Here is a 26,379-nt window from a genome sequence, read left to right as displayed (position 1 = left end):
CCTCAGACCTTCTTCCTCCAATGCATAAATCCCAAACTGTGGCCCATGAGCTTCATTCAGGTGTTCTGCAGGGTGTCTGTGGATTTGTGGTTAAAGGTGGGAGATGGCACATCCATTGCACTGAATATGTATATTGATTTTCAGTTCTATTTTATTACTCCTTTCAATTCCTGTTCTGCTTTTTATTGTTTTACATTTTAGATTCTATGAAATTAGAATTTCTACAAGTGGCAGAATAAGCGTTAAGTGGTCCACCAAGATCTGCAGCAATCTTCAAGTGGTCCATGCTGGAAGGTGGGGGGAGTTTGGGAACCACTGGTATAGATGACAGGGGGAAGACACAATGTTGGGGGCAGGGCCAGTCAATCTGGCCTGACTCTTCCCTTTGCACCATGATAACTGCATTGAGAGTAGAGGGTAAATGTGCTAACTTGCACATTTTGTGTATGGGGTATTCTGTATGAGGTTGAACAGAATAAAATACTTTATCAATATGGATATCTGCCCCCATCAACAGTACTTTATCTTTGTTTGGTCTCATTTTGTGGACAAGAAGTCTTTCTATACCTACTCCTTTTGTTTCATTCTGGTCTGCTCCCATTGGCTCAAGAGAAAAAATGGAAGACAAACCAAGGAGCGTTATTCTTTTCCCATCAACAAAACACTATCTCCTCCGGTATACAACTGCATTTTAAGTATCCACAAGTTTCTGTTTCCTCACACAGTGGCATAATTGCTGCAGGTAAACAAAAAAAGTGCACATATAGCTTTGATCAGAACTTCCTGACATCCTCAGCCTCCCATTGCTAGCAAGCTCAACAGCAACCACAAAAGGCCTGCCATTTATAAGCATCCCATATAAATCCTTCATTGGTATTCATTCATTGACTTTCATTTATTCATTCATCATCATCCACACAATGAGTATTCCAGCGCTTCCCATATCAGGACAACCAGGATGTCAGAACTGCTGTCAAGGGAGTGGGACCTCATTCAAAACAGCAATATTCTGCAGGGCGGGGTGAATTTATGCCACATCTAAGTTTGGTGACATATGTAATCATCTGATCAGTTGCATAAAACCATTCTAAAACTTCCATACAGTGCTACCTCAGGTTACATACGCTTCAGGTTACATACGCTTCAGGTTACAGACTCCGCTAACCCAGAAATAGTGCTTCAGGTTAAGAACTTTGCTTCAGGATAAGAACAGAAATTGTGCTCCGGTGGCGCAGCGACAGCAGGAGGCCCCATTAGCTAAAGTGGTGCTTCAGGTTAAGAACAGTTTCAGGCTAAGTGCCGACCTCCGGAACAAATTAAGTACTTCTTGACAAACCTTTGATGTCAAGATTTATCCCAAATCGATTTCCTGTCATCATTTTTGCCCTAATATACCAAAGCTTTGATAGCTCTAGGTAACACCTACTGAGGCAAGAAAATAGATTAGGTGTTACAGTACAGCAGCATCTCTTGCACCATATACTTGATCACAGTGGTGCAAAACTGATGTTTCTTCGCTCCTGTTAGTTACATGACACATACAATCACTGCACACTTGGACACTGAAACTCTAGCATTGCGCCTTCCAGTCTGAGCGGCACACTGCCTTTTGACACTCGCTCCATGGATCACCTATTTCTAACCCACTCAGCAGAACTCATTACCCAAGTGGCATCCTTGGTCTCATGATAATCTCTTCCCATGAACTTTAGACCTGGAGAAAAGTAATCCACGTTTCCTTTGGTCAGCATCTTTTGAATTATTTTCTTCTTTTTATTTCATAAGAGAAACCAAAAAGATCCATCTTCCTTCATTCCCCCCCCCCATCTTTTCCTTTTTTCTCCAGTAATAAACTGACTGCTTGAGGGGCTTCTTTTAACAATGGATAATGCAATTGCTTCATATTTAAATAACTGTCAAGGCATCCTGTTTACCCCTTTATTGCACCGCCTGCTGGCTACCTGCACATCTTTGTTAGAATTTGGAGCTTGCTGTACCCATTAAATATACTCTGCTGATCACTATGTTTATCTTACATGTTTCATTTACATGTGGTCCTGGAGTAGCCGCTGGGACCATATAACACAGGCCCTAAAGGATCTTCACTGATTCCCAGTTGTTTCCAAGCACAATTCAAAGTGTTGATGCTGATCTTTAGCCCTAAATGGCCTTGGCCCAGTATACCTGAAGAAGCGTCTCCACCCCCATCATTCAGCCCAGACACTGAGGTCCAGCACTACGGGCCTTCTGGCGGTTCCCTCACTGTGAGAAGTGAAGTTACAGGGAACCAGGCAGAGGGCCTTCTCGGCAGTGGTGCCCTCTCTGTGGAATGCCCTCCCATCAGATGTCAAAGAGATAAAGAACTACACAACTTTTAGAAGACATCTGAAGGTAGCCCTGTATTGGGAAGTTTTTAATGTCTGACATTTTAATATATTTTTTATATTTTGCTGGAAGCCGCCCAGAATAGCTGGGGAAACCCAGCCAGATGGGTGGGGTAGAAATAATAAAATTTATTATTATTCTCCCCTGTATTTTTTACAGTTATTCTGTATCTTAGTCCTCCTAAAGTGATGAATTTCTTCTGACGCACTGGGAAATTTCCAGTGCTGCAAAATAATAATAATAATAATAATAATAATAATACTCAAACAAATGTAGCTTCGCCCATGCTCACTACCATATATACCCAGAGCCCTGTGATCCAATTACTTCATAGGAGAGGACATCTCCATGCAGCACAAACACATTTTTGTGAGTGCAAAGTTGCCCCTTCCTTTGACATGGATGGAGATGCCATTGCAGGTTGGAGAAAGTACTGCCATGTTTAGCATGATCAGATGCAGCAGAGAAATGGGCTCTTCCTTGGGATGAGCAGATTCAAAAGAGCAGAGATCATACACCATTCACACAAATCTCCTCTTGTATTTTATCATCCTATCAGGAGCAGATCAGAGCCTCTAGATCAACGAGGAGAGGCTGGGATTGTGCCACATATATAGGCTTCAAAACAGAATTGCAGATAAGATACATATGTTGGGCGCATTCATTGCTCTTGCAGGAAGATGGCCTTAAGCAAAAAGCACATTAAATCATCTTGGCAACTGCTTAAAATGGACAAATAACCTTTGCAGATAAAGTCAGGGGCAGTGTGTCATGGGCTTTGAAGACACTCAGACTCAGGACGCAAGGGAGAAACGTGCTAAGAGGAAGGCACGCTTGGCAAATCCACACTGTGATCAACTCCCACCCAGAAACCAATGTCCCCATTGTGGAAGGACGTGTGGATCCAGAACTGGCCTCCACAGTCACTTACAGACTCATTGTTAAAACCATGTTTATATCTTACTCAGCTACGAGTGATCGCCAAAGAAGTAGATGTGTTTTCGCAGCAGTCTTGTCTCCATGCCACAGATCTTGCGTATTTTTTTCTCTCCCCCAAATTGCCTGTGAGTGACTGTAACTGTTATCCAGGGTTTAATTAATGTACAGCTTAAAGCTGCATGGCTATTAGTATTAGGAGGGTGGGTTTTTCCTGAGCTTGATTATCTTAATTACAAGCACTCTATTTTCTCATTTGGTTAATTGTCATAGATCTCCCAATGTATCCACAGTACTGCACAAGACGCCAATATAATTCTTAAAAGTACTGAAACGAGGCCTCTCAGGAGAGTATGTCTGCCTCGAAAGAATATGCATGCAATGAAAAACTTTGCCCTGAACAATACCTGCCAACCTCTGGACTTAAAAATAGATATTTGTGAAACTGAAGAAAAGACTACTCAGAAAGGTGGTGGAGGCAGTCGGCACAGCTGCCGCTTGTGCTTGTGCAGAAGGTTAAAAAACACATTTAGCTTCCTTACAACAAAAAATCTGTTTATTCGATATTATACCAGCTATGTAACTGCCATGCTGCTTGAAGTGACCTGAGCCTTCCTGTAGCTCACTGGATTGTTTTAAAAGAGGATTAGGCCAGGGGTCAGCAAACTTTTTCAGCAGGGGGCCAGTCCACTGTCCCTCAGACCTTGTGGGGGGCCAGACTATATTTGGGGGGGGGGGGATTAACGAATTCCTATGCCCCACAAATAACCCAGAGATGCATTTTAAAGAAAAAGACATGTTCTACTCATGTAAAAACATGCTGATTCCCAGACTGTCCATGGGCCGAACGGAGAAGGCAATTGGGCCACATCCTACCCATGGATTAGGCTATCAACGCCTACTAGCCATGATAGCTATATACAACTTCCAATACAGAGGCAGAATACCTCTGAACGCCAGTTGCTAGGAATCACATGCGGGAAAAGTGTTGTTGTACTCAGATCCTGCTTGTCTGATTCCCCATGGCATCTAATTGGCCCTGTGAGAAACAGGATGCCGGGCCAGATGGCCTGCTTCAGGAGGGTTCATATTTTGTGGAAACAACAGCAGAGGATTCGTGAAGGTTTCCTCTGCGGATTTAAATCAGCAAGCAGAGGCAACCTTGGATAAAAGCTTTGTGTGAAGAAGAAGAAGAGTTTGGATTTGATATCCCGCCTTTCACTCCCTTTAAGGAGTCTCAAAGCGGCTAACATTCTCCTTTCCCTTCCTCCCCCACAACAAACACTCTGTGAGGTGAGTGGGGCTGAGAGACTTCAGAGAAGTGTGACTGGCCCAAGGTCACCCAGCAGCTGCATGTGGAGGAGCGGAGACGCAAACCCGGTTCCCCAGATTACGAGACTACCGCTCTTAACCACTACACCACACTGGCTCTCTACACTACACCACACTGGCACACTGTGAGTCTGCAGCATGCTTTGATAAGCATGGTGGATTTGCCATGATTGGCAGGAAGTATGAGCCTGGGATTCCTTTGCCTTCAGGCACTGTGTCGTAGAAAGGAATTGTGGGGTGTATAACTTTTCTAACTCTCCCACTTACAGGAAAAGGTGGGTTCTTATCCATTTATACACACACCCACACCCACTCATTCCAACACACAGAATCCACAGAATTCATAAGAATCCACACATAACACCTACATATATCCATTCCCACACATAATGCACATCCATTCATTCATTCACACACAACATTGCAAAGCAACAACAGCATTATCCAACAGCATTGAACCAAGGGAGCTCGCATCCATGCCCGTAATTAGTAGAGTTACAGATTTATCCCCTCAGCAGAAAGCTGGGCCTCCCTCATCCCACCCCCTGCTATAAGAAAAAGGTCCAAAACCTGCTGGGAGTAATATTACCACACTCAGACTTGCCACTGGAAAGGAAAGAGGAAGCAGAAATGGCTTCTTGGCTGTTGCCCTCTGAGCTGTGTCCAGTTTGTTAATGGGCTTCTGACACAGAGGCCAGTCCTGACCTGAGCTAACAAGCACAAATAGAGTTTTGTGCAGGTCAGTTCAGAGGGCAGGCTATTATCTTCCTGTCTGGTACACCTCCTTTAAGTTGTCCACCTTCCCCATGGATTTTTTTGTTTCTTTATTTCGCTGCCACAGCAGCTTGAAATCCAGCTGTGATCCCCTCTCGATCATCCCAGCGTCACTGTTCTCTGACTGGCTGTCTGAGGAGTTGCAGCTGATTAAATTACCACACTCATATCTTTGATGCTGCCTTGGAAATACAATGGGTCATCAGTCACTCAGCATGACCAAGGGATGGAAAACCTGTCCATTTCACTTCCCTTCCATTTCTAATTTTCCCAGTCTTAAATTCAGTTCTCCACATTTCTATGTCGGTTATGAATTTATTTTTTAAGTTCTCTTGGAAATTTTAGTGCAAATTTCTCCCAAAATATACCTTCTTAATGAAATTTTACCCAATATACAGTTTTAAAAAGCAATTTTCACCAACATATGCATTTAAAATGCAGTTTACCCTAGACTGTGCATTTCTGAAAACATTGCTTGGCTGGAGAACTGCATTGCAAAATTCAGAAAAGTGCTTGTTGTGGATGGCTGTTCTTTTCAATTTGTGTATTGTTTCAGAGAGAGTGAATTAGGTAGGTTCACCTTCAGATGAGAACTAAATCTAAGTTCTCTCTGTACCTCTTCACTGCCCATAGTTTACTCAATCCAGATGCAGCGGAAGCTGAGATATACCTTGCTGAGAACGCAGCAAACCTGTGCTGTTGCTATGTAGGAAAACAGATTTTTCCATCGAAATCCCAATACTGGCCTTGAACAAGGAGGGAATATTGGCAGGTGTCAAGGTATACAGTGGTACCTCGGGTTAAGTACTTAATTCGTTCCAGAGGTCCGTTCTTAACCTGAAACTGTTCTCAACCTGAAGCACCACTTTAGCTAATGGGGCCTCCTGCTGCCGCCGTGCCGCCGGAGCACGATTTCTGTTCTCAGCCTGAAGCAAAGTTCTTAATCTGAGGTACTATTTCTGGGTTAGCGGAGTCTGTAACCTGAAGCGTATGTAAGAAGCGTATGTAACCTGAAGCGTATGTAACCCGAGGTACCACTGTATTTCAAGGTTTAGTGACAATGTTGAATCTGGACACCATGCCCCATCTTTTTAGTTTTCATGATCCTCATCTTCCAATGCTCTTATTTTTCCAGCCTGAAATGCTTTCTTATATTTTTGAGACCATTCTGAAGTACAAACAGGGTGTGTTTTTTCAGCCAGAGCTCACAACTCTGACATCCCTCTGGTGGGCATCATTGCCATTCTAAGAGAAGAAGGGAGAGCTCTCATGGTGAGTTCTGGCACCTCTTTTTCTAGAAAAATAGCAACGAGTACAACTGTTTATAAGCTTCCATTTTGTTTTAAGATGGACGGACAACCTTGCTTTGGGGAAGGCCAGAACACAAACATAGTGGATAGATACTTGACTGAACGACTAAACAACAACAACTTGACATTTGAGTGCCCTCTACACTGAGAGAGAAATCCACCAAATGTATTATTCCCTAAATGTTATTCTGAATGGGAAGTGAAACTGGCATGACTCCATGGTACTTTAATGATAGATACTAATCTTCTTCAGTAACGGCTAAATTTTCCAAAGTTCATCTGACAATTTATGAGTAGTTTGATGAGAGCAGCTTAGTGATGCTTTTCAAAACAATATAGAGGGCAAATGTGAGGTGCATATAATCAGGAGGATCAATGGGCAGGTGCACCTTTAAAAGGCGACAGTAATCCATGAGCTACAGTTCAACAGATGTCAAGGTGGAGGTTAGGCTGGTTTAAATGGTCCTTAAGCTCTATTGTTTACCGCCATATTCCTTGGAATCAGCATTTCTACAGTCAGGAATAAAACTAATGGGCCCCAATAAGGAATATATATACTGCGAGGCATTTCAATAGCATAATTTATATGTAAATAGACACATAGTCAAAAATGGTATATAGTCACACATGGAAGACATACACTATGTGTTTTAATTTGTACTGCAATTTAGCTGTTGCTTCCAACAGATGGGAGAGTCGTGCAACACTTTCAACTCATTTAATTACTTATGTAAAATATTGGCTTGTGTTAATTAAGTTCAATAAATTACATAATGGTTCAGAGATTCTACTAAGAGACTTTTTGCAGATGATACACCAGACGTAATTTATTTGATGTCTACAGATTGAAAAGCACAATGAAAACTAAAAAGCAATCCAAACTTTGAGGAGGGATTTTTCAGTTTCCTCTTTTTTTTAAAAGAACAAGGATAAAACGTATAATAAAACTTTATTAAAAACAGAACTACCTACTCGACAATCAGAGAAAGGGGATCACAGAAAGTGAGAAGAAAAGGAGCAGCCCCACCCACACTTGTCTTTGACTCTTCCCACACATGTCATGCAGTCCCTGACAAAATTTCCCCAAGGGGATGCAGTCCTCCACAGACAAAAAGTTGCCCAACCTTATGTTGGATTTTGGTTAAAGAAAAATATAGGTACAATCAAAGGAGACTTCCTGGATGCCTAAGATCCAGGTCTGGTGCATGTACTCTTTGGTGAGAGAACCCCAGCAGATATTTAAAATCACAAAATATGCAGCAAAGTAACACATGGAAATTAGGTTATTGGACCTTTCAAATACAGTCATACTTCATGTTACATTTGCTTCATGATACGTTTTTTCAGGTTGCGTCCCGCGGCGACCCGGAAACACCGGGAAAGGTTACTCACGGGTTACGCCGCTCACGCAGACGTGCAAAATGATGTCACACAGAAACAACAAATCGCACCCCCGCGCATGCACAGACGCGCTGCTGCAGGTTACATTCTAATCATGTTGCCTCTGGAACAGATCCCGTTCGCAACCAGAGGTACCACTGTACCCCCTTCTGAGTTGCTTCCAAGATTCCCCTCTACTACACATTTGGTAAATTAAAAAAAATGTTTTGCTTACAAACTCTTCAAAGGTCAGATTTGTGTGCTTTTCCACACAGCAGTCAGAAAACACGGGCAGTAAAACTTAGGTTCCAAAGTGGTTAGAGTTTCTAAATCATTTGTATAGAATCACAAAGATGGCTTCTGTCAGCCGCACAGTCTAAACTTGAAGCAACCATCTCAGACCTCCTTATTCATAGGAGTTCTCATGATGGAATGAAAGAACAAAGAGCTTGATAGCCATTCCTCCCAAGGTGAGCGGGGGGGGGGGTGACATTGGCTAAGCCTGGCAGGACAGCTTATTCTATGGTCTTAACCCCTTCATGCATTAATTAGACTTAAGCATGTTGGTTATAAGTGGCTAGTTATCACAAATCATGCTCTGGAGCAAGGTTTTCCAGCATTATGTGGAGAGAGAGAGAGAGAGAGAGAGAGAGAGAGAGAGATACACGAATAGATATCTACCTCTCCCTTTCTCGTAATTCAAAAGGCATTTAGTCAGTCTGTCAGTCAGTCAGTTAGTTGGAGACGCTTTTTTGAAAACATCTCAAGGTGGTTTTCAATAAAAGCCATTCCAGTAAAACAGCCTGAGTATACACCATACACTGAAAGCCCAATTAAGGTGCATGGCTTCCCCCCAAAATAATTCTGGGCACTGTAGTTATGGGTGCTGGGAATGAGGGATAATAAGTTCAGTGAGGGATAATACATGCTTTAAATATACTTCAAACGCATGGTGTGTATGCAGCCTCAGTCAGCACAGATGTTAGAACAAATGGCCAACAGACAGCAAACGATTCAGTATACAGGCGAGTTTTTAGCACGCAGCGAACTGTTGGCACTCACCTTATTTCTGAGGGGAGGTTGAAAGATCCTCCACCTACAGTAAAGGTAAAGGGACCCCTGACCATTAGGTCCAGTCGTGACCGACTCTGGGGTTGTGGTGCTCATCTCACTTTATAGGCCAAGGGAACTGGTGTACAGCTTCTGGGTCATGTGGCCAGCATGACTAAGCCACTTCTGGCGAACCAGAGCAGCGCACGGAAACGCCGTTTACCTTCCCGCCGAAGTGGTACCTATTTATCTACTTGCACTTTGACGTGCTTTCGAACTGCTAGGTTGGCAGGAGCTGAGACCAAGCAACGGGAGCTCACCCCGTCATGGGGATTCGAACCGCCGACTGTCTGATTGGCAAGCCCTAGGCTCTGTGGTTTAACCCACAGCACCACCCACATCCCTTTGCTGCAAAATGAACTTTTGCAGAGTGTGGCAGAGTCAGGAGTGCTTCAACTGAAGACTTTAATCAGTGCAATTTTTCTAGAAAAAGAGGTGCTGGAGCTCACCATGAACACCTCCTTCATTCTCTTAGAATGGCAATGGCGCCCACTGGAGGTGCCAGAACTGAGTTCCAGTGAGTTCCAGCTGTAAAAAAGCCCTGACTTTAATGAATGGACAGGTTCTATGTGGCAGAAGGTTAGGGTTCCTTCACATAGCTAGTCCCAAGTTGTTAAGGGCTTTATACGTTAATACCAAAAGCTTAAACATGGCCTGGTAGCAAACTGGCAGGCAGTGCAGTTCTTTTAATAATGATGTTATTGTTGGCATGTGTATAGATGGTACGAGAGAATGCATTTGTTAGAAATTATCCTTCCTTCCCCATGTTTGTGAATTGAGCAGAGTGCAACCCTTTGCAGCTTAAAAGGGAAGCTTAGATAGGCTAGTTTTAGCCTTTTAGTTTAAGTAATCCAGAATGCTTTAAGGCAGATGATTATCCTGGTATTTCTCCCCCCCCCCCCCCTTAAAGCAGTCATCACACAGCCTTTTCAAAGGTAAAAATAGCATTTACTCACTCAGAATACTTGTTGAAGAGTAATCGATAACAGCAGCTTTGTACAGGCAGGCTTAAAATGGTAATCCAGTTACAAAGACATGCTTTAGTCTAATTTAAAATGGTGTCTGAGCTGTGGAGCTCAGACATGCAGGTGTTCTACATTACTGCAATGAGGTCAAAGAGGAAAGAGCCTAGCCAGGTGAGATTATATATGGCTAAATACTCCCCCTATCAGAGCACAGTGGCAATGGCTCTCAGAGTTCTCTCTAGCAAGCAAACTTAGAGGGAAACTCTTTGAGCTTCCGCTCCTATCATGTGCCTATCTAGCAAAAATGCATTGCTGGTTTGACTGTATTGCCAATATTCCACAGTTACATGGCCAGCCACTGCCTTTAGCAACCCTGCCCCTATTCTGCACTAGTTGCAGCTTCCAGAAAAAAACCCACATTGTCATGGCAAGGCTATGAATGAGAAGAGCCAATGGCATGTTTGAAATTCTACCTAGTGGTAAGAGAGACAGGAGAGAATTTTCCCAGCACAGATCCATTTGAACTACATCACTGATTGCGCATTACTTTCAAATGCAGGGCTCTGCTTAGATAGTTGGCAGCTCCTTGACAATTATTTGCGATTCATATTGCAATTCTTCTCAAGCACTTGTCTGGATAATCACGTACGGCGACAGGCGTCTAAGTAAACATTTGTACCTAGTAGTTCTCAAGTAGCTTTTCAAAAACACACCACAATACATTCACACAGAAATCTATTTTATTTGAATTTACACACACCAGCAAAGTTTGTCATTCACTGAATTGCTCTTATGGGTTACAGTGCATTTTAAAAACAGAAGCCCCTAAGTTATGTACTCACATTTCATCTTATTTTCCCTTATTTTAACGGTATGCTTCCCATTTGGGGCTTTTGCTTCTCTTTGATCCCTCAGCAGCTTTTGATATCACCCATCACGGCATTTTGCTGGACCAGCTGTGAATAAGCCTGGATACTGAGATCCAGTACCAAGGGCCTTCTGGCCGTTCCCTCACCACGAGAAGTGAGGTTACAGGGAACCAGAGAGGGGGCCTTCTCAGTAGTAGCACCCACTCTGTGGAACACCGTCCCATCAGATGTCAAGGAGATGAGTAACTGTATAACCTTTAGAAGACATCTGAAGGCAGCCCTGTATAGGGAAGCTTTTTCATGTGTAATGTTTTGTTATGTTTTTATATATGTTGGAAGCCACTCATAAGTAAGCCTCACTGTGTTGAGTGGGACTCATTCCCATTCACGGGAAAACACCCATTGCCCAGGCTTAAACTGGAGACATCCAAAGAAGGGGAGTCCATAGTCCCTCTTTCCAACCTAGAAGTGGTGATGAGAACCATAGGGCACATACTTCCAAGGAGCAGAGGAATATTTTGAAAAAAGAACATAAACAACACAGTGGTTGCAACTGAATCTCAGCCATGGAAACTTTCAAAGGAAGAAGAAGAATTCAGTCACACAGGAGTGCAGTCACACACTCTGGGGATCTGTGTAGAGATTGTTATCGAGATGTGGGTAGTTTTAATTTTGAGAGGGAATCCATACTGATTGTTTGTGTCTCCACAGGCACTAGTAAATGAAATGCTGGGGAGTGCTAATAAAATACAATGGCTCTAATGAGAAAATTAAATTGGTCATTACGGAGAATAAGGTAGCAGAAAAAAGGAGAAAAAATTGTCAGAGATTAAAGTTAGGTAAGTTTCATCTCTCACAGATAAACAAAGTTAAGTACCACCAAGTGAGTATGGATGCTCTGTAATTCAGAGCAAGGGGGAAATGGAAGTAAGAAATTATTGCTGAGATACTCACAAAGTGTCACAAATACATATAGGGCTAACAACTGAAAATGCCCTGGAGAGGAAAATGAGATGACTGCTGGAATCCAGCAAATCACATTTAATTTACTTGGTTATTGCATCTGTGCATACCACCAAATTTAATAGTTCACAGAAGGGGCCAAAATGCTGATGTGTTTGTCCAAGCATGCATCACATCAAAATACTCTCCCATCAGTTTTATAATGTACCCAATTTATTTATTTAGTGTACAATGTGTGGGGTGTGCGTGTTCTGAAATAAGTACACAGGTATGGCCACCATTTTGAAAAGACAGCTGGCAGGGGGTAAGATATTTGCTATTTGCTGTGCTTCAGATCACAATTTGGAGAGCCTGAACAGATGAACATATTCTGATCTGGATGAAGTTAACAGATTCAAACCCTCCTGTGTATATTCTGAGGTTGACAGGAGTAAGAATGACCGATACTCAGAAGAATTTGGGTTTTACTTTTAAATACAGTGGAGCAACTGTCTAGAAGCTTCCAGAACTTTGTAAGCGTACCATGCATGGTGACTGGATACTTAACTTCTCAACATTAAAGGGATGCAGAGTGAAACTAGTTCACATTTTACTGTTGACATTTTTAGGCTAAAAGCAAAATGTGCTACTGATGCTTGGTTCCTTTCTGTGGGTCACAGTATGGAATGGGGTGCATGGAGTGTTAGGGGAGGGTTAGTATTGTTGGTAGGGAACACATTGCGCTTCTTCTAGGGTAGTTTGTCCACCTTTAGTCCCCTCCCTGCACTCAGCTGTCACCTGTAGCTCCTAGAATGGCTTCGACTGGGTGGCTAAACCAGGCAAGGGTAGCCAATGGGTTTTAAATCCTTGGTAAGTTAGGGACTTCCCCTGCATGTGAAGAATGGCTCCAGCGGATTGAGTAGATAAGACCAATAGTGGGTCCAACAGTCAAGAAGGAGGTTTCTGAATGTGCAGTAGAAGGAAGTAAGGGGCAGATGGGGCTCATCAACCTGGGAAGATAGTCCATTCAAAACTCAGATCCTAGACTTTCACTGCCTTGCGGGACATCTTCAGGAGAAGAAAGACTAAGGAGTAAACCCTACATAAATCCAGAGTGGAGTCCCTAAGATGGTTGGATGGCATCTTGTACTCCTTCTTCCAGCAACTCCTGCAGCCAAGCTGGTGCCAAATGTATTGCTCTGCTTTCCTTTGGACCTCATCAGTGAGTCTTGTCATCTAAGCAGCCCAGGGCCTCCATACACACTGCCCAGGTTTGTTTGTGCCCCAGAGAGGTCACTTCGGTGCTCCTAACACAGAGGTTTGACTTCACCCCCAGAGATGCGTGGTCTCTCAAGACAGACGAATTCCAACAACAACACAGAGTGGCAGAATGGGATAGGAATAATATAAAGAAGTTCTGGAATGGAAGAAAGGGATGATTTATGATACTTTTATTTGACAGAGCATTTTAGGCACACCTTTATGCTTCCCTGCCTCATTTCAACTTGTCATTAATATCACTCAGCTGATGTCACTTTTGTGCCACAAGCAGTTGCTTTAACATACATATGCAGGCATTTGCATATATATATATATATATATATATGCACACAGACACACACACATATGCTAAAAGATTCATATTGCAACCAAATGGCTGTGAAAACGTTATCATGATCTTAACGGCTGAAATCTAGTGGACATATTTTGTAAGCCTGGGCGCTTACAGCAAAGACATAAGAAAACAGGAGGAAATCTCACCCTCTGGCTGCAAAGCTAGAGAGCAGACAGCCTATTTGTCAATGCTTAATGTTGTTCTGACCCAGGCAAAACTGTGGATTTCATTCCATTTATATTCAGAAAAACAGGGCTGCTGTTTAATGATCCTCCCTATGGTCACATGTCTTATCTACCACATTTGGGGATGTGGTAGATAAGACATGAGCGGAACTTTCTAGAAAACTCAAGGAATAAGAAAATATTGGCTCCCTTCTCTTTCCTGATGGACTTGGCTGCTCTGAACAGAATGGGCCTTATTCTATGGACTGTTGTGTATTTTATGGGAATACATATAATTCTTGTTGGGTCTTTGGGGATCATTGGGGTAGCTAGCTATCCCCTGAGACATGAATAAAAAAGCAGTAGAACACCATTGAGAAAGTTTAGCAGGGGGCAAGCAGACAAAGACTATAGCCAAAGGTAACTAGCCTGGAGCTGGATAGATCAAGGTGGAACGCGATGTGGCTCATAACTACCAGAAGCCATGTAGTTTTTTTTAAGTTTCACATAGGGTTTTAGTTTGATGTTTTCTTTCTTACTGAGCAACCAAACCATGATCCGATTTCTAATTCTTGTGACCACTGCTTCTGTTCATTGGCGAAGGATGTGATGTGGAGGCTGGCTACATTGGAGCCAGATAGAAAGTTCCACAATGGTATGGACATGATTTCATTTCACATCAGAAAGTAAGCTTGCAATCATAAAATACTTGCTTCCTAATAAGTCCCGTTGGGACTTCCCCCAAGCCTTTAGGATATGCTTATAAATGGAGTAAGAGACAGGTTTATATATTGAATAGCTTATAAATGGATTTTTTCAAAAGCCTTGATGACCTAACTCAACTCAAGGATATCGGGAGTCAGTTGTTTGCTTGGGAGTCAAGCTTTTTATTTGCAAATTCATTTATATTGGCCTCACTTCCATCATCTTGTAACCCCTTGTAGCCAAATGTGCTTAGTTATGTAACATAGTACCGTGCTGTTGTGTTTACAGTTTGAAGATCCATAACTGGGTGGGATTACGCATGCCACTAATTCAGAAAGGTGAAAACAGTTGATCAGGGGCCACCAAGGCGAGCAAACATGCTGAGAAAGGTGAACTGTGTATTTGCTCAGCAGTAAGCTCTATTGAATGCATTTATTTATTTATCATCATTATGTAAATGTATTCATAGCTTTTCGCAAGAGTCTTAAGAGTGACTTACAAAGATGTAAAATTCAAGAATGCCAGGAAAATAAAAAAAACAGACATACTATGAGTGTTCATCCATGAACAACACAACATAGAATAGATGTGTGTGTATAGCTATAGATAATTGATATACAGTGGTACCTCGGGTTACAGACGTTTCAGGTTACATACTCCGCTAACCCAAAAATAGTACCTCGGGTTAAGAACTTTGCTTCAGGGTGAGAACAGAAATCGCGCGGCGGCGGTGCGGCGGCGGCGGGAAGCCCCATTAGCTAAAGTGGTACCTCAGGTTAAGAACAGACCTCCAGAACAAATTAAGTTCTTAACCTAAGGTACCACTGTATGCACATTTCCCCACCCTACCGAAAGATGGAACACCAGGCTAAAAAATCACATTAAAAAAAAAACCAGCCTGGAAGAACAAGAATGTCTTTGCCTGGTGTTAAAAAGCTGATAATGTCAGCACCAGGCAGGTCTCCTTGGGGAGAACCTACCACAATTAGGGGCCACCACTGAAAAAGCCCAAGCTGTCATGGCCATCATCCATACCTGCCTTGGAGGGGGCCTTGTTTGGTTCCATTCCACTCTATTTTGTTCTGTTCTGTTCTGTGGATACATGTATGCTTGAGGGTGGCACATTGGCAACCCCTGACGTAAGACTATGGCTTCCACTCCCCTGGAAGAATGAGTTCTTCCAGGTTGATTTGGCAGTCAGTCAAGCCTGTTACGTGGGTGGCGCTGTGGGTTAAACCACAGAGCCTAGGACTTGCTGATCAGAAGGTTGGCGGTTCGAATCCCCGCGACAGGGTGAGCTCCCGTTGCTCGGTCCCAGCTCCTGCCCACCTAGCAGTTTGAAAACACATCAAAGTGCAAGTAGATACCTTCCGGCAGGAAGGTAAACGGCGTTTCTGTGTGCTGCTCTGGTTCGCCAGAAGCGGCTTAGTCATGCTGGCCACATGACCTGGAAGCTGTACGGCAGCTCCCTCGGCCAATAAAGCGAGATGAGCGCCGCAACCCCAGAGTCGGCCACGACTGGACCTAATGGTCAAGGGTCCCTTTACCTTTGCCAATCTTGTTACTAACCAGGCCATTTCCCCATTCCAAGTACACACACACATCCAGTTTAGAAGCCCAGCACCCTCATTTTTAAAAATGTGTATGTAATTCCTCTTAGCAGTAGTCTGCAGAAGTAAAAATTATATATGGAAACAGCAGAGTTTTCTGCCTTTGTTATTATTACGGGACTGATACGTGGCTTTTAGCATCAAAGCAAAAGCATATCAACTGAAAGCCGGGAAAGTGGCTACAAAGCTTTCCTTTAGCAAAGCATCCCAAATTGCTGTGCCCAGCATGAGCTCTCTCTCTCTCTCTCTCTCAATTCCCCCCCCCCCCGGTCACATGAGCATACAAACACAAGACACTTCAGTTTCTCCTCGAACCATTAATTTGTCCCAACTCCCACACAGTGCTTTTGCAAGTGGGAATGATGATTTATAGTTTGTTTCCTATTAATCTTTAAAAGAACTTAAAATCCCTCCTATAAATCATGGCTTAGCCCACTTCATTACCTCTGGATTATCTTTTAATATTTCAGACGGAAACCAAGGCTGCAGGATGTTTCCCCTACTTACCTTAATTCCATTTAACTCTGAAGAGGGCATTGTTTTCCCACCAATGAAGGCTGAAAAACAAACCCAAGAATTCAGAAAGAAAGAACTCTTTTTGGGGGAGGAGGGAGGGGAACAGATATAACAGACTTGCATTCTGGAGCCATTTAACCATAGACACAGGAAATGAGCAAAATATATAAACGGGAGTAGGGAGCTATGAGTAGCTTGTATGAAACTGCCAAGAGGCGAGGAACATTCAACTACTGACCAGGTGCAGAGGTGTGGTAGATTGCGTGATAAAATATTATCTACATTGCTTAATACAAATCTCAGTAATACCGACTCCCTAACACACCCCACTGAAAGCTCAATGGATTTAATAACTGTAGAACAAAAGGAGATAAAGGGGAAATGTTGGTTTGAACAGTAAGGCAGACAGGGAAACAGGTGGAGGGGAGGAATGAGCAGAAAATAGTCTAGGAGTATCTAATTGCCTCATAACTCCATATCTTCACATAAGCTGCCATAATGGCCTTCTGTGTACCCTACTGAGATAACAGAATGATGCCATTTCCAAAGGCATGTTTGTATAATAGGTGGCAAGAATTCACCCACACGTGGCCTTTTTTTGTACAAAAAAAAACCCCGCCTGTCAGCAGTTTAGAAGACTTCTTGCTTTGGGGCATAAGCTTTTCTGAATGAACCTCTTCAATGTCTCATCTGCATGATGATCCAGCATTGCCCCGGCCTTCCATAATTGGGGAGTTCTCACTTAACTTGGTTTCATTGAGCAGGTCTGATTGCCTTGGCTATGCATATAAGCTTGACAAGTAGCAATCCAGCAATCATAAAAACAGCCATAAAACCTCGGTTTTTATGTACCCTGTAAGGTTGAGTTTATTCACAGTGGCAAAATGAATTACAGAGTGTCGCAGTGCTCAGCCATTAAATCTGGATATCTAATCAGTTGGGCCATCATGTAAATGAAAGACAAGTAAAAACAAAGGACATTTTCTAGCAGTGGAAAAAAGCAGGGTTGCAAGGGGGGGGGGCGGTTCCTGCTTAGGCGGGCAAATCCTGCAGTTCATTAGCAGAGAACTAATGATGCATGAAAATAAAGTTACTTTCATGGACACAAATTCAAGAACAAGTAGCTCTTACATGTCTACAGAATGAAGAATGAAGATATAGTGCTGAATATCTGTCCTTACCCTGGTTTGCCGGGTTAAGTTCTCTAACTGGGTGGCATCGTTCATGTGGCTATAATCCAGGAAGGAGAAAGCAGAGATCACAGAAAGCAAAGATGGCAAAAAGATTTTAAAAAGTGGCTATTATAAGCACACACAACAGGTGGGTAGGGTCTGATCTAAGGAGGGTCACAACTGCATCATTCACAACCACCAATCTGATTGAAAAATTAGAAAGGGTCCCCAAATCCATGTTTGGATTAAAGGTAGTTCACAGGATTGGCTCTGAGAAGGTGAAGACTGACACCTAGAGAACAATGATGGGCAGCCATGTGGTGGGAGCCAACATTAACACAATTACCGTATTTTTCGCTCTATAAGACGCACCAGACCACAAGGCGCACCTAGTTTTTGGAGGAGGAAAACAAGAAAAAATATATTCTGAATCTCAGAAGCCAGAACAGCAAGAGGGATCACTGCGCAGTGAAAGCAGCAATCCCTCTTGCTGTTCTGGCTTCTGGGATAGCTGCGCAGCCTGCATTCGCTCCATAAGACGCACACACATTTCCCCTTACTTTTTAGAAGGAAAAAAGTGAGTCTTAAAGACCAAAAAAATATGGTAAATGTTTCACAAGCAGAAAATAAAAAATGCACGCATAACAGATAATAATGCAAGAAGGTGAGTCAGTTAGCAGGCCACATGTATATGCGTAACCTAATCTGACGTCCATCAGTCGCTTCACCTTTGCATTAAGCAGATGGAAGGCATTCTGGAAAATATAGGCCACTTTTCACTCTCAGAATGGACCTCCAAAGCAGCTCACGTTAAAAAAGAAACCAATTTAAATACAGTAAAACTAACAACAAAACACAAAGCAGCAAGGTTTCTATATAGACTTGTCCTTATACAACTGTTCTTCAACTTGCCCAGAGGAAATAAAAATTAGACAGAAGTTTAAGGACTTAAGGATATGAAGGATATTATGTGAGAGTCAGCAAACGTGGAGAATGGAAGAATAAAAAAACAGATTCCTTGCCAAAGCTCCCTGCTCTTTCAAGAGCATCCTTGAAATTCCACCTGAAATTGGATATGTGATCTAAGAGTCCACACATGGGCTGCTGCAGCTTTTTCAGAATCCCAGTGCCTTTTGACACAGATCTCCTCACAAGGGATCGGGCTCTACATATGAAGATGCCTTTTCCTGAGTCAGACCAATGGTCTCTCTAGCTCAACATTATCTACTCCAACTGGCTGTCAATCCCCAGGGTTTTTAAGCAGAGGACATTCCCAGCCCAACCTGGAGATGCTGAGGACTGAAACTGGGACATTCTGCGGAGCTTTCCTATCTTTTCATGTTGGTGACACACTTTTTTAGACATGCATCATTTCTTAACACAGCAATTCAGTTTTACTAGCAAACTGGAGGTTAAACTAACCCCTTGTAAGAATGGGAGGAGCGTTTGTGTGGCACACATACACACTGCAGCCGACACACTAACGTGTCGTGACACACAGTCTGGAAAGCTCAGCGGTATAGTGTAGCAGTTAGAGGACTCGATTTGGATTTAAGGAGTCCTGCATATGAATCCCTGCCCAGCTGCAAAACTCACAGGTTATCTAGGGCCAGTGCTATTTTTCTAGAAAAAGAAGTGCTGGAACTCGCCGTGAAAGAAAAACAAGTGTTGGAACTCACCATGAACGCCTCTCTTGCTTAGAATGGCAATGGCGCCCACCTGAGAGGTTCCGGAACTGAGTTCCGGAAAGTTCCATATGGGGGGGGGGAAAGCCCTTTCTAGGGCTATTCACAGTGTAATATCCTTCACATTGAGGGAATATGGGCTGCTTGCAGAGCTGTGGATGCCTCCAAAGAAAGGCAAAATTGACACAGAAGAAGTATTGTTTAGGGCAAAAATGAGGCCTTCTCGTAGTGCTTCCATTCGCCAACAGTTCCAGCCAGCGAGGCCAATGATCAGGGATGATGAGAGCACTAATCCAAAGATCCCTGCAGTTAGGAGTTAAAATAAAAGGTTGGGAAGCAGGTCAGAGCTATTGCGCTTTTCATTTATTCCCCCCAAATGGAGTTAGTTTCCTACATAAAATTTATTACACAGCCTGACACTTTGTGAGGAGGTCAGGTCAGTCTGTGCAGCAGCAGATACCGGGCATGGAAAAGGCATAAACAGGCAGCCCCGTGCAGATTATTTGACCACATAATGCAATTTTGGCAAAGGTTTTCAAAATCTGAGGCACTGTGTATGCCCTAAGGGGAATTGGGAGCCCTGACAAGAAAGACCACAACCAAGGAAAGGCTAATGCATTCACAGCAGTACAAGTGTTTGGCTGTTTCCTTTTGACCTTTTATCCCATTCTTGACTGATTAAATTCTTATGCTAAGCAGCAGGGCCAAATTTTACACTAATTGCACTACAGGCTCATTAGACCCAGCTGAACTAGAGAGGCAGGCTTGCGATGAACCAGCCAAGCCGCTGTCCACATTTTCGGTTTTGATTGTCACTCAGAGTGATCTCACCGATATTCCCCTTCACAGTGTGAGATATGTAAATTTGGCCTTTGAAAGGCCTTCTCGCCTTCGAATGCCAGCTTACTAATGTTGCTCTTTTCCTCCTGTGTATTGCCGTTCTCGTTCTCGTACAGCTGCCTGTCATGCTCTCAACTTCATGCCTCTGAGGCAAGTGGCTGTATACTTTACTATCACCAGCTATATGGGTTTCGGTTTCTGCTTCATGAATTACCACAGACCCACTTGAATCGCTGAATTCCACACACAAAAAACACTGTGCTCAGTGGGACACACCCCCAGCAACTGGAAAAGAGCAGAGAAAAGCAACAGCTCGAGTTTAATGGAGATCATCTCTGGTGACAATCGTGTGGTCCAGAATCAGAGCTTCACAGAATGTACAAACAGCAAAACAGACACACATGCAATTTGCCAAATGGAAGGCTCTGCAGGAAGGGGGACCAACCTCTGAATTCTCAGCGGTTGCGCTCTAAGTCAATGGCTGGAAGCACATTTTTCCTCAGAAACTTACGTCCTAACCACACCTAACATATCACTACCAGGAGTGCAAATAACATATCATGTAGAACATCAGGATAAATTTAAGAGAGGACGGGCTTGTGCAGCCTTCAATACTGCTTTATACATGCAGGAACTGCAATGCAATGTTGTACTATATCCTCCTCACCCTGAAACAGGATCAGTCCCACTCAGGGTTCCAGTCACACCTTCCTCCAGGATACTTGAAGCTATTAGCAGTTCAAGCAAACCAATTTTCATTCTCCCCACTGTGGCTCCTGGTGAGGACTATCTGCCGATAACTCTGAGACTGGACGACGACAACAACAACAACAACAACTTCTATACAGTCCTTCCTCCAGGGATCACAAAGTAGTTAACAATATAAAAACACAAAAATATATAGCATAGTAAGAAACAAAAGCAATAACCCCACAAACAGAGTTTAAAAGGCCATATATTGTTCAATTCGTCATATGTGGTTTCCCATGATCACTTGCAAAGAGTTAGGTCCATGACAGCTGCTTTCCCACAAAACCCTTCTTCAGCCTCTGGGTTTTTGCTATAGCATCAAGTCGATAACATAGGAAAGCATGGCTTACACAAGCACTTGCTACCTGTTGACAAGTCAAAGAAAAACACACCCTGTACACTTGTGCTTCAGTGTACACTTGTGATGTTCAGTAAACTCCAATGGACTTCAAATGTTGCTCCTGGCTGATGAAGGCTGATATGTGAAAATTAGGTGAGCTGTCTTAACTGAGCAGAAACATTGTCTGCTCTGCATCTGACTCAAAATCAACAAGATGCAACATTGTGAAATGTTTCTGTTTCTTACAATTGTGGGGCCGGGTGGGGTGGGGGGTATTCTTCCCCTGACAAGTGAAACTGAGCAAACCTTCTGCTGTAGCTCAATTTAAATTCAGTAAAGACACTGAGCATTAGATAAAATGGCTTCAGGTGTTGCATTCTGGGAAGTGAACCATCTTGCCACCTCAAGGTTTCACATTCCCACCCCCTGCAGTTTAAGCAATCTTCACTTCCAAACTCAGCGTCAGTTTCCCTTAGTTATATAAATCTTGTAAATTAATGTTAACACAACTTTACTGGTTATTTTTCCTCTTTTTAGTATTCAAGTGAACAGCTTTTAACAATACCAATGCTTCATTCTATGTATTCAGAAAACCTTTGAAAGCTTTTGCGCCTCTACATTGATCATTAATGCATGAATGAGCATTAGCTGCTGTAGTTTACTTTTCCAAGATGGTGTTGACTTTTCACTTCATATTACAGGCGCTCGCTCTCTGGGTATTAGCGTGGCCTCTACTTCTGTCAATAGTAGCTATGTAAGGAGTTCAGGTGACTACCACTGTTATTTCTGCAGGAATGCTGCACAGAAAGAGGCTCGGGGAGAAAAAAAATGCATTAGTGATGCACTGTGAACTCTTCCACGGGTTAACAAACTCTTCTTATAGCACAGTGCTGCAAAGCATTGTGGGATAATTGTTTCAGGGACTGCCAACATGGCACCCACAAGCACCACCAGTCTATCTACCAAAACGTCACAGGATGCTTGCATAAGGTAAATATCTCACCTGAAATCCATACAAGAGATTGTTCTTCCCACTTGGTTCCCATCTATACTGGCTTGGCCTCTCCTGTTTTGAATGTGCCCCCTTACACATGCCCACGTTTCAATGGATGCCAAGACTGGACACCCTCGTTTACTTCCTTTCTGAAATAAGAGGTGCAAATAGCTGTTGCTCAATTTGTTTCTCCTACCCCCAATGAACCCAGGGACGCGGGTGGCGCTGTGGGTAAAACCTCAGTGCCTAGGACTTGCCGATCGTATGGTTGGCGGTTCGAATCCCCGCGGCGGGGTGGGCTCCCGTCTTTCGGTCCCAGCTCCTGCCCACCTAGCAGTTCAAAAGCACCCCCAAGTGCAAGTAGATAAATAGGTACCGCTTTATAGCGGGAAGGTAAACGGCGTTTCCGTGTGCTGCGCTGGTGCTGCTCGCCAGAGCAGCTTCGTCACGCTGGCCACGTGACCCGGAAGTGTCTTCGGACAGCGCCGGCTCCCGGCCTCTTAAGTGAGATGAGCGCACAACCCTAGAGTCGGACACGACTGGCCTGTACAGGCAGGGGTACCTTTACCTTACCCCCAATGAAAGAAATGGCTGGGGGGGGGGGCGTGTCAACTCTTTTATGGTCCTGTCTCTTTTTCTGCTTTTTTCACATGGCAGCCATTTTGTGTTACACCATGGCCCCAGAAGAAAGTTGGGCATTTAGTGTTGCCAGTCCCATGCTTTGGAGAACTCTTCTAGCAGAAATTCAGCAGGAATCTTTACTTCTGACTGTCAGGAAACCCTTGGAAGACTTCCTTATGCCAACATACCTAGGCAACTGTTTAAAAAAGGTCTTGGGCAGCCAGTCATTTTAACAATTGTGCTGTATTCCTTTTAAAGGTTTTTTTATGCTGCTGTACACTGCTCTGTTTTCTTAGAGGATGGTATATAAATACATGAATTAAATAAATAAATAAATAGAGTTGCAGTGAAGAGGCTTCTTATGCAATGTTTATGGTGCTTTGTCACTGCTTACATATCTAAACTATTCTGATTTTTACTTTAAAAGGGGGGGAAGAGACTGAACAGCAGAAAGCTGTCAACTGGTTCATTAAAAAGCCATAGGTGTTTGATTTCCTATGCGTGCTCTTACTTCAGTTGAGCTTATTGTGTTCTTCCTTGATCATTTGTCTGTGCCAGGTAACAGCTTTTCCTCTTATTTCAAGGTAGTCGGCAGTAACCCTGTTTTCATTCATAGCAATGTTTAAATAGCTTTAGCATTTTGTCTCTGCACCATTACTCTCTAATACTGCCTGTTACCTACTCTATAGTGGTGGTATACAGGCTCTGGTATAAATTCTGCACATGGTCTCTATTCACCCATAGAGGAACACCCCCATTTTTCTGGTCTTCCTTGCCCACAGGAATGGATTTTTAGAATTCCTTGCCTCCTCCCCGCCAAAAAACTTTTGAAAAAGAAAACCAAGTACTTATTAACACAACAGCTTTAAATAATTGTTCTGGGATGACAAGTGGTTTTTCTTTTTGAAAAACTAAAACTGAAAAAAGAAAAGAAAAAATGGAAGTAAAGAGGCTTCTCACCAGTTAAACATGTGCAGGGGTTGACTGCTAATTACTAAAAAACTAGAAATGACACGAACTCAAGGAAAGCGGGAAATGAAAAGAAAATGGAGTTAACTTCCAGAGTTAAGTCTGCTGCAGCAAAAACAATGAAGGTGGCGCCATAAAGATGAAGAAAAGCAGAGTGCTTCTGGTTGGTAAGAAGTGTTAGGATGCTAGACTGACTCATCCTTGAACTGAGCATGTGCAACACGTGGGGAGCATTTTGAAGTGCTCCATATATACACTGAACCAACAGCAATTGGAGACAGTAACCAGTCACCTGGGGTGGGTGAATTTTTTATTCCTCTCTCACGGTTACTTGGAATTCTGACTTAATACAACGCAGCTTCACCCTTAAAGGAAAGTCAACAACTTATTTGTGCAATACACTTTTATTTTCCTTTTACCTCTGCAGTCAGTCTTTGAGTAATCATTGTGTAAACAATAGAATGGAATGGAATTACAATGAGTTGTATGCAAATGGTTCTAGAACACCTCAAACATTTATGACAAGGCATTATAAATAACTCTTAAATAACACATTTGCCATTCCCCCCCAGTATGTTAAGAGAGCTGCCATTTAACTAAGTTTAGCAAGGAAGTTGTTTAACATGATAACATCCAAGAAACCCACTTCTCTGAAAATATGCTTCAGATTAGAGAATCATTCTAACATTTACTAGCTCCAAAATATCTATGCCACAGGTTAAGCGTATGACTACTTCGGTCTGAAGTATTTAAAAAGGTTTTGTAACAGAATTTTGTATCTTTTACCTTTTAAGTCATTGCACAAAGCCCTTTCTTATTATTTGCACTCCACCTGGGTGTTCTGCAGAATTTCAAGTAAAGCTCAGATTCTCTTCAAGTTTTATCATTATAAAACAATTCCTATCCCTTAAAGATAAGCCAAATCAGAGATGGGCAAAGTAAAGGCATTTTTTAGCTTAATGGCAACTGTTTATAAGGTCTCAGCTTGTAGACTCCCCCAACAAAGCAGAACGTAGGCCATATTTGTCTCAAGTCTCTGCTACAATAAATCTTCCTCATTACTCAGCAATCTAGACATGGCAGGCCTAGAGATGAGATGAGCTCAGATTCACCCAGCTTCAGGCACAGTCTTAGAACATTTAATATCTGCAAGGCACCTCCCACACTCTTGACAATCCACTTGCGGATTTTAAAAGGACACACAAACCAAACAAAACCATAACTAAATGCCTACAACAGTTCAAAAAAGGGGGAAACCAGAGATAGTGACAAATTCTTCAAAGATAAACCTGAAACTCTCTTTAAAACAAACATGTTTAACTGCAATAAGCACATAAATCAAGAAATGGAGAGGGAGAAATCAATTTCTTACAACTAGGATGTATAATGCATAAATATAGGGGGAAATAAAATTCACAGTTGGGTTTTAAAACTAGAATTCAAGTTTGGCTAATAAACTCTAGCATTTACCATTATGTTCATTTCTACATACAACAAAAGAGAGTTGGTATCATCCACTAAAATAGTTATTACTGCATTATTATTTTAATTAAAGAATAGCTCTGATAGAAAATTCCTTTTGTAACCAATGGATACATAGCCACCTGAGCACATTTCCAATCTGTCTGTTTTTTGTTTTTTTTACTTCAGGGAAATCCAAACTGATTGCTAGAGACACATTTAGTAGCTTTTGGAATGTTAGCAGAAGCAGTGTAGCTGTGGACTTTTGCTTGGGTTCCAACTTGGTGAATTGCTAGAGAATGAAGCAGAAATTCAGTGTGTGGTGCTTGAAAATTTTCCTTTGCAATGTAAAGCTGGCCTCTTCGCAATCTCACCGTTTCGCCGGGGGTCAAGTGATTGGCATCAGCTGACACTTAACTGAGCAAACCCAATCAGTTTTACTTCATCAGGGATCTCGGTACCATCACAGCCAGAAGCCTGGAGGGGGGAAAAGCAGGAGGGAAACCCCACAAAAATGTCAATATGTGTAAGGAGAACTATGGTTTGTTTGTTTTGCAAGCATTTTTAAAGCCCTTTATTATGTTACATCTAACAGATACACAGCATATCATATAGGCATCAAGCCATAATGTGTTGAGGCATACCTATCTATATGCTTGCATAATATCTCCATAACCTCTTTAATTTAATGCACATTATACTTTAAAAAAATTGTGCATTTTCCATTTTTCTATTTATGCACATTTTACCATTGTACAGAAATTTTGCGCAGACTTCCCAACCTTACATTCCATAGCATTCTTAACAAACCTAGCTCTTGCTGCATGTCAGTTTGTAACTCCACCCTAGTTTTCTCCTCCTATTCCTTCGTTGTGTTTAACTGTTGTTTATAGAATTTCCCTTACTTGTAGATTGATTTTAGTATCGATTTTTA

The 26,379-nt window shown here is 42.6% G+C and overlaps 2 protein-coding genes across 8 annotated transcripts in view; both read right to left on the bottom strand.

The window, feature by feature from the left end:
• The window catches only part of LOC310680057 (uncharacterized protein), a gene marked incomplete at its 3' end in the record, with an annotated part of 45,363 nt that extends 23,782 nt beyond the window's left edge, over positions 1-21,581 (bottom strand). The window contains exons 1-3 of the mRNA XM_083446228.1: positions 20,378-21,581; positions 17,795-17,843; positions 16,605-16,654 (exon numbers count right to left, since the gene is read on the bottom strand). Coding sequence (XP_083302354.1) covers positions 16,605-16,654; positions 17,795-17,843; positions 20,378-20,437 — 159 coding nt within the window. The 5' untranslated portion in view covers positions 20,438-21,581. The remainder of the gene's footprint in view (positions 1-16,604; positions 16,655-17,794; positions 17,844-20,377) is intronic.
• A 2,791-nt stretch (positions 21,582-24,372) lies between these two features.
• The window catches only part of STK39 (serine/threonine kinase 39), a 109,154-nt gene continuing 107,147 nt past the window's right edge, over positions 24,373-26,379 (bottom strand). For all 7 annotated transcript variants that reach the window (XM_083409634.1, XM_083409630.1, XM_083409635.1 and 4 more), the window contains exon 18: positions 24,373-25,922. In XM_083409634.1, the coding sequence (XP_083265760.1) occupies positions 25,848-25,922 (75 nt within the window). In that variant the 3' untranslated portion in view covers positions 24,373-25,847. The remainder of the gene's footprint in view (positions 25,923-26,379) is intronic.

This window comes from Podarcis tiliguerta, assembly GCF_965153285.1.
Source record: "Podarcis tiliguerta genome assembly, chromosome: 1".
Taxonomy (NCBI): Eukaryota; Metazoa; Chordata; class Lepidosauria; order Squamata; family Lacertidae; genus Podarcis; species Podarcis tiliguerta.
The sequence above is the reverse complement of the archived record's forward strand: the minus strand, read 5'-3'. Positions and strand labels throughout refer to the sequence as shown.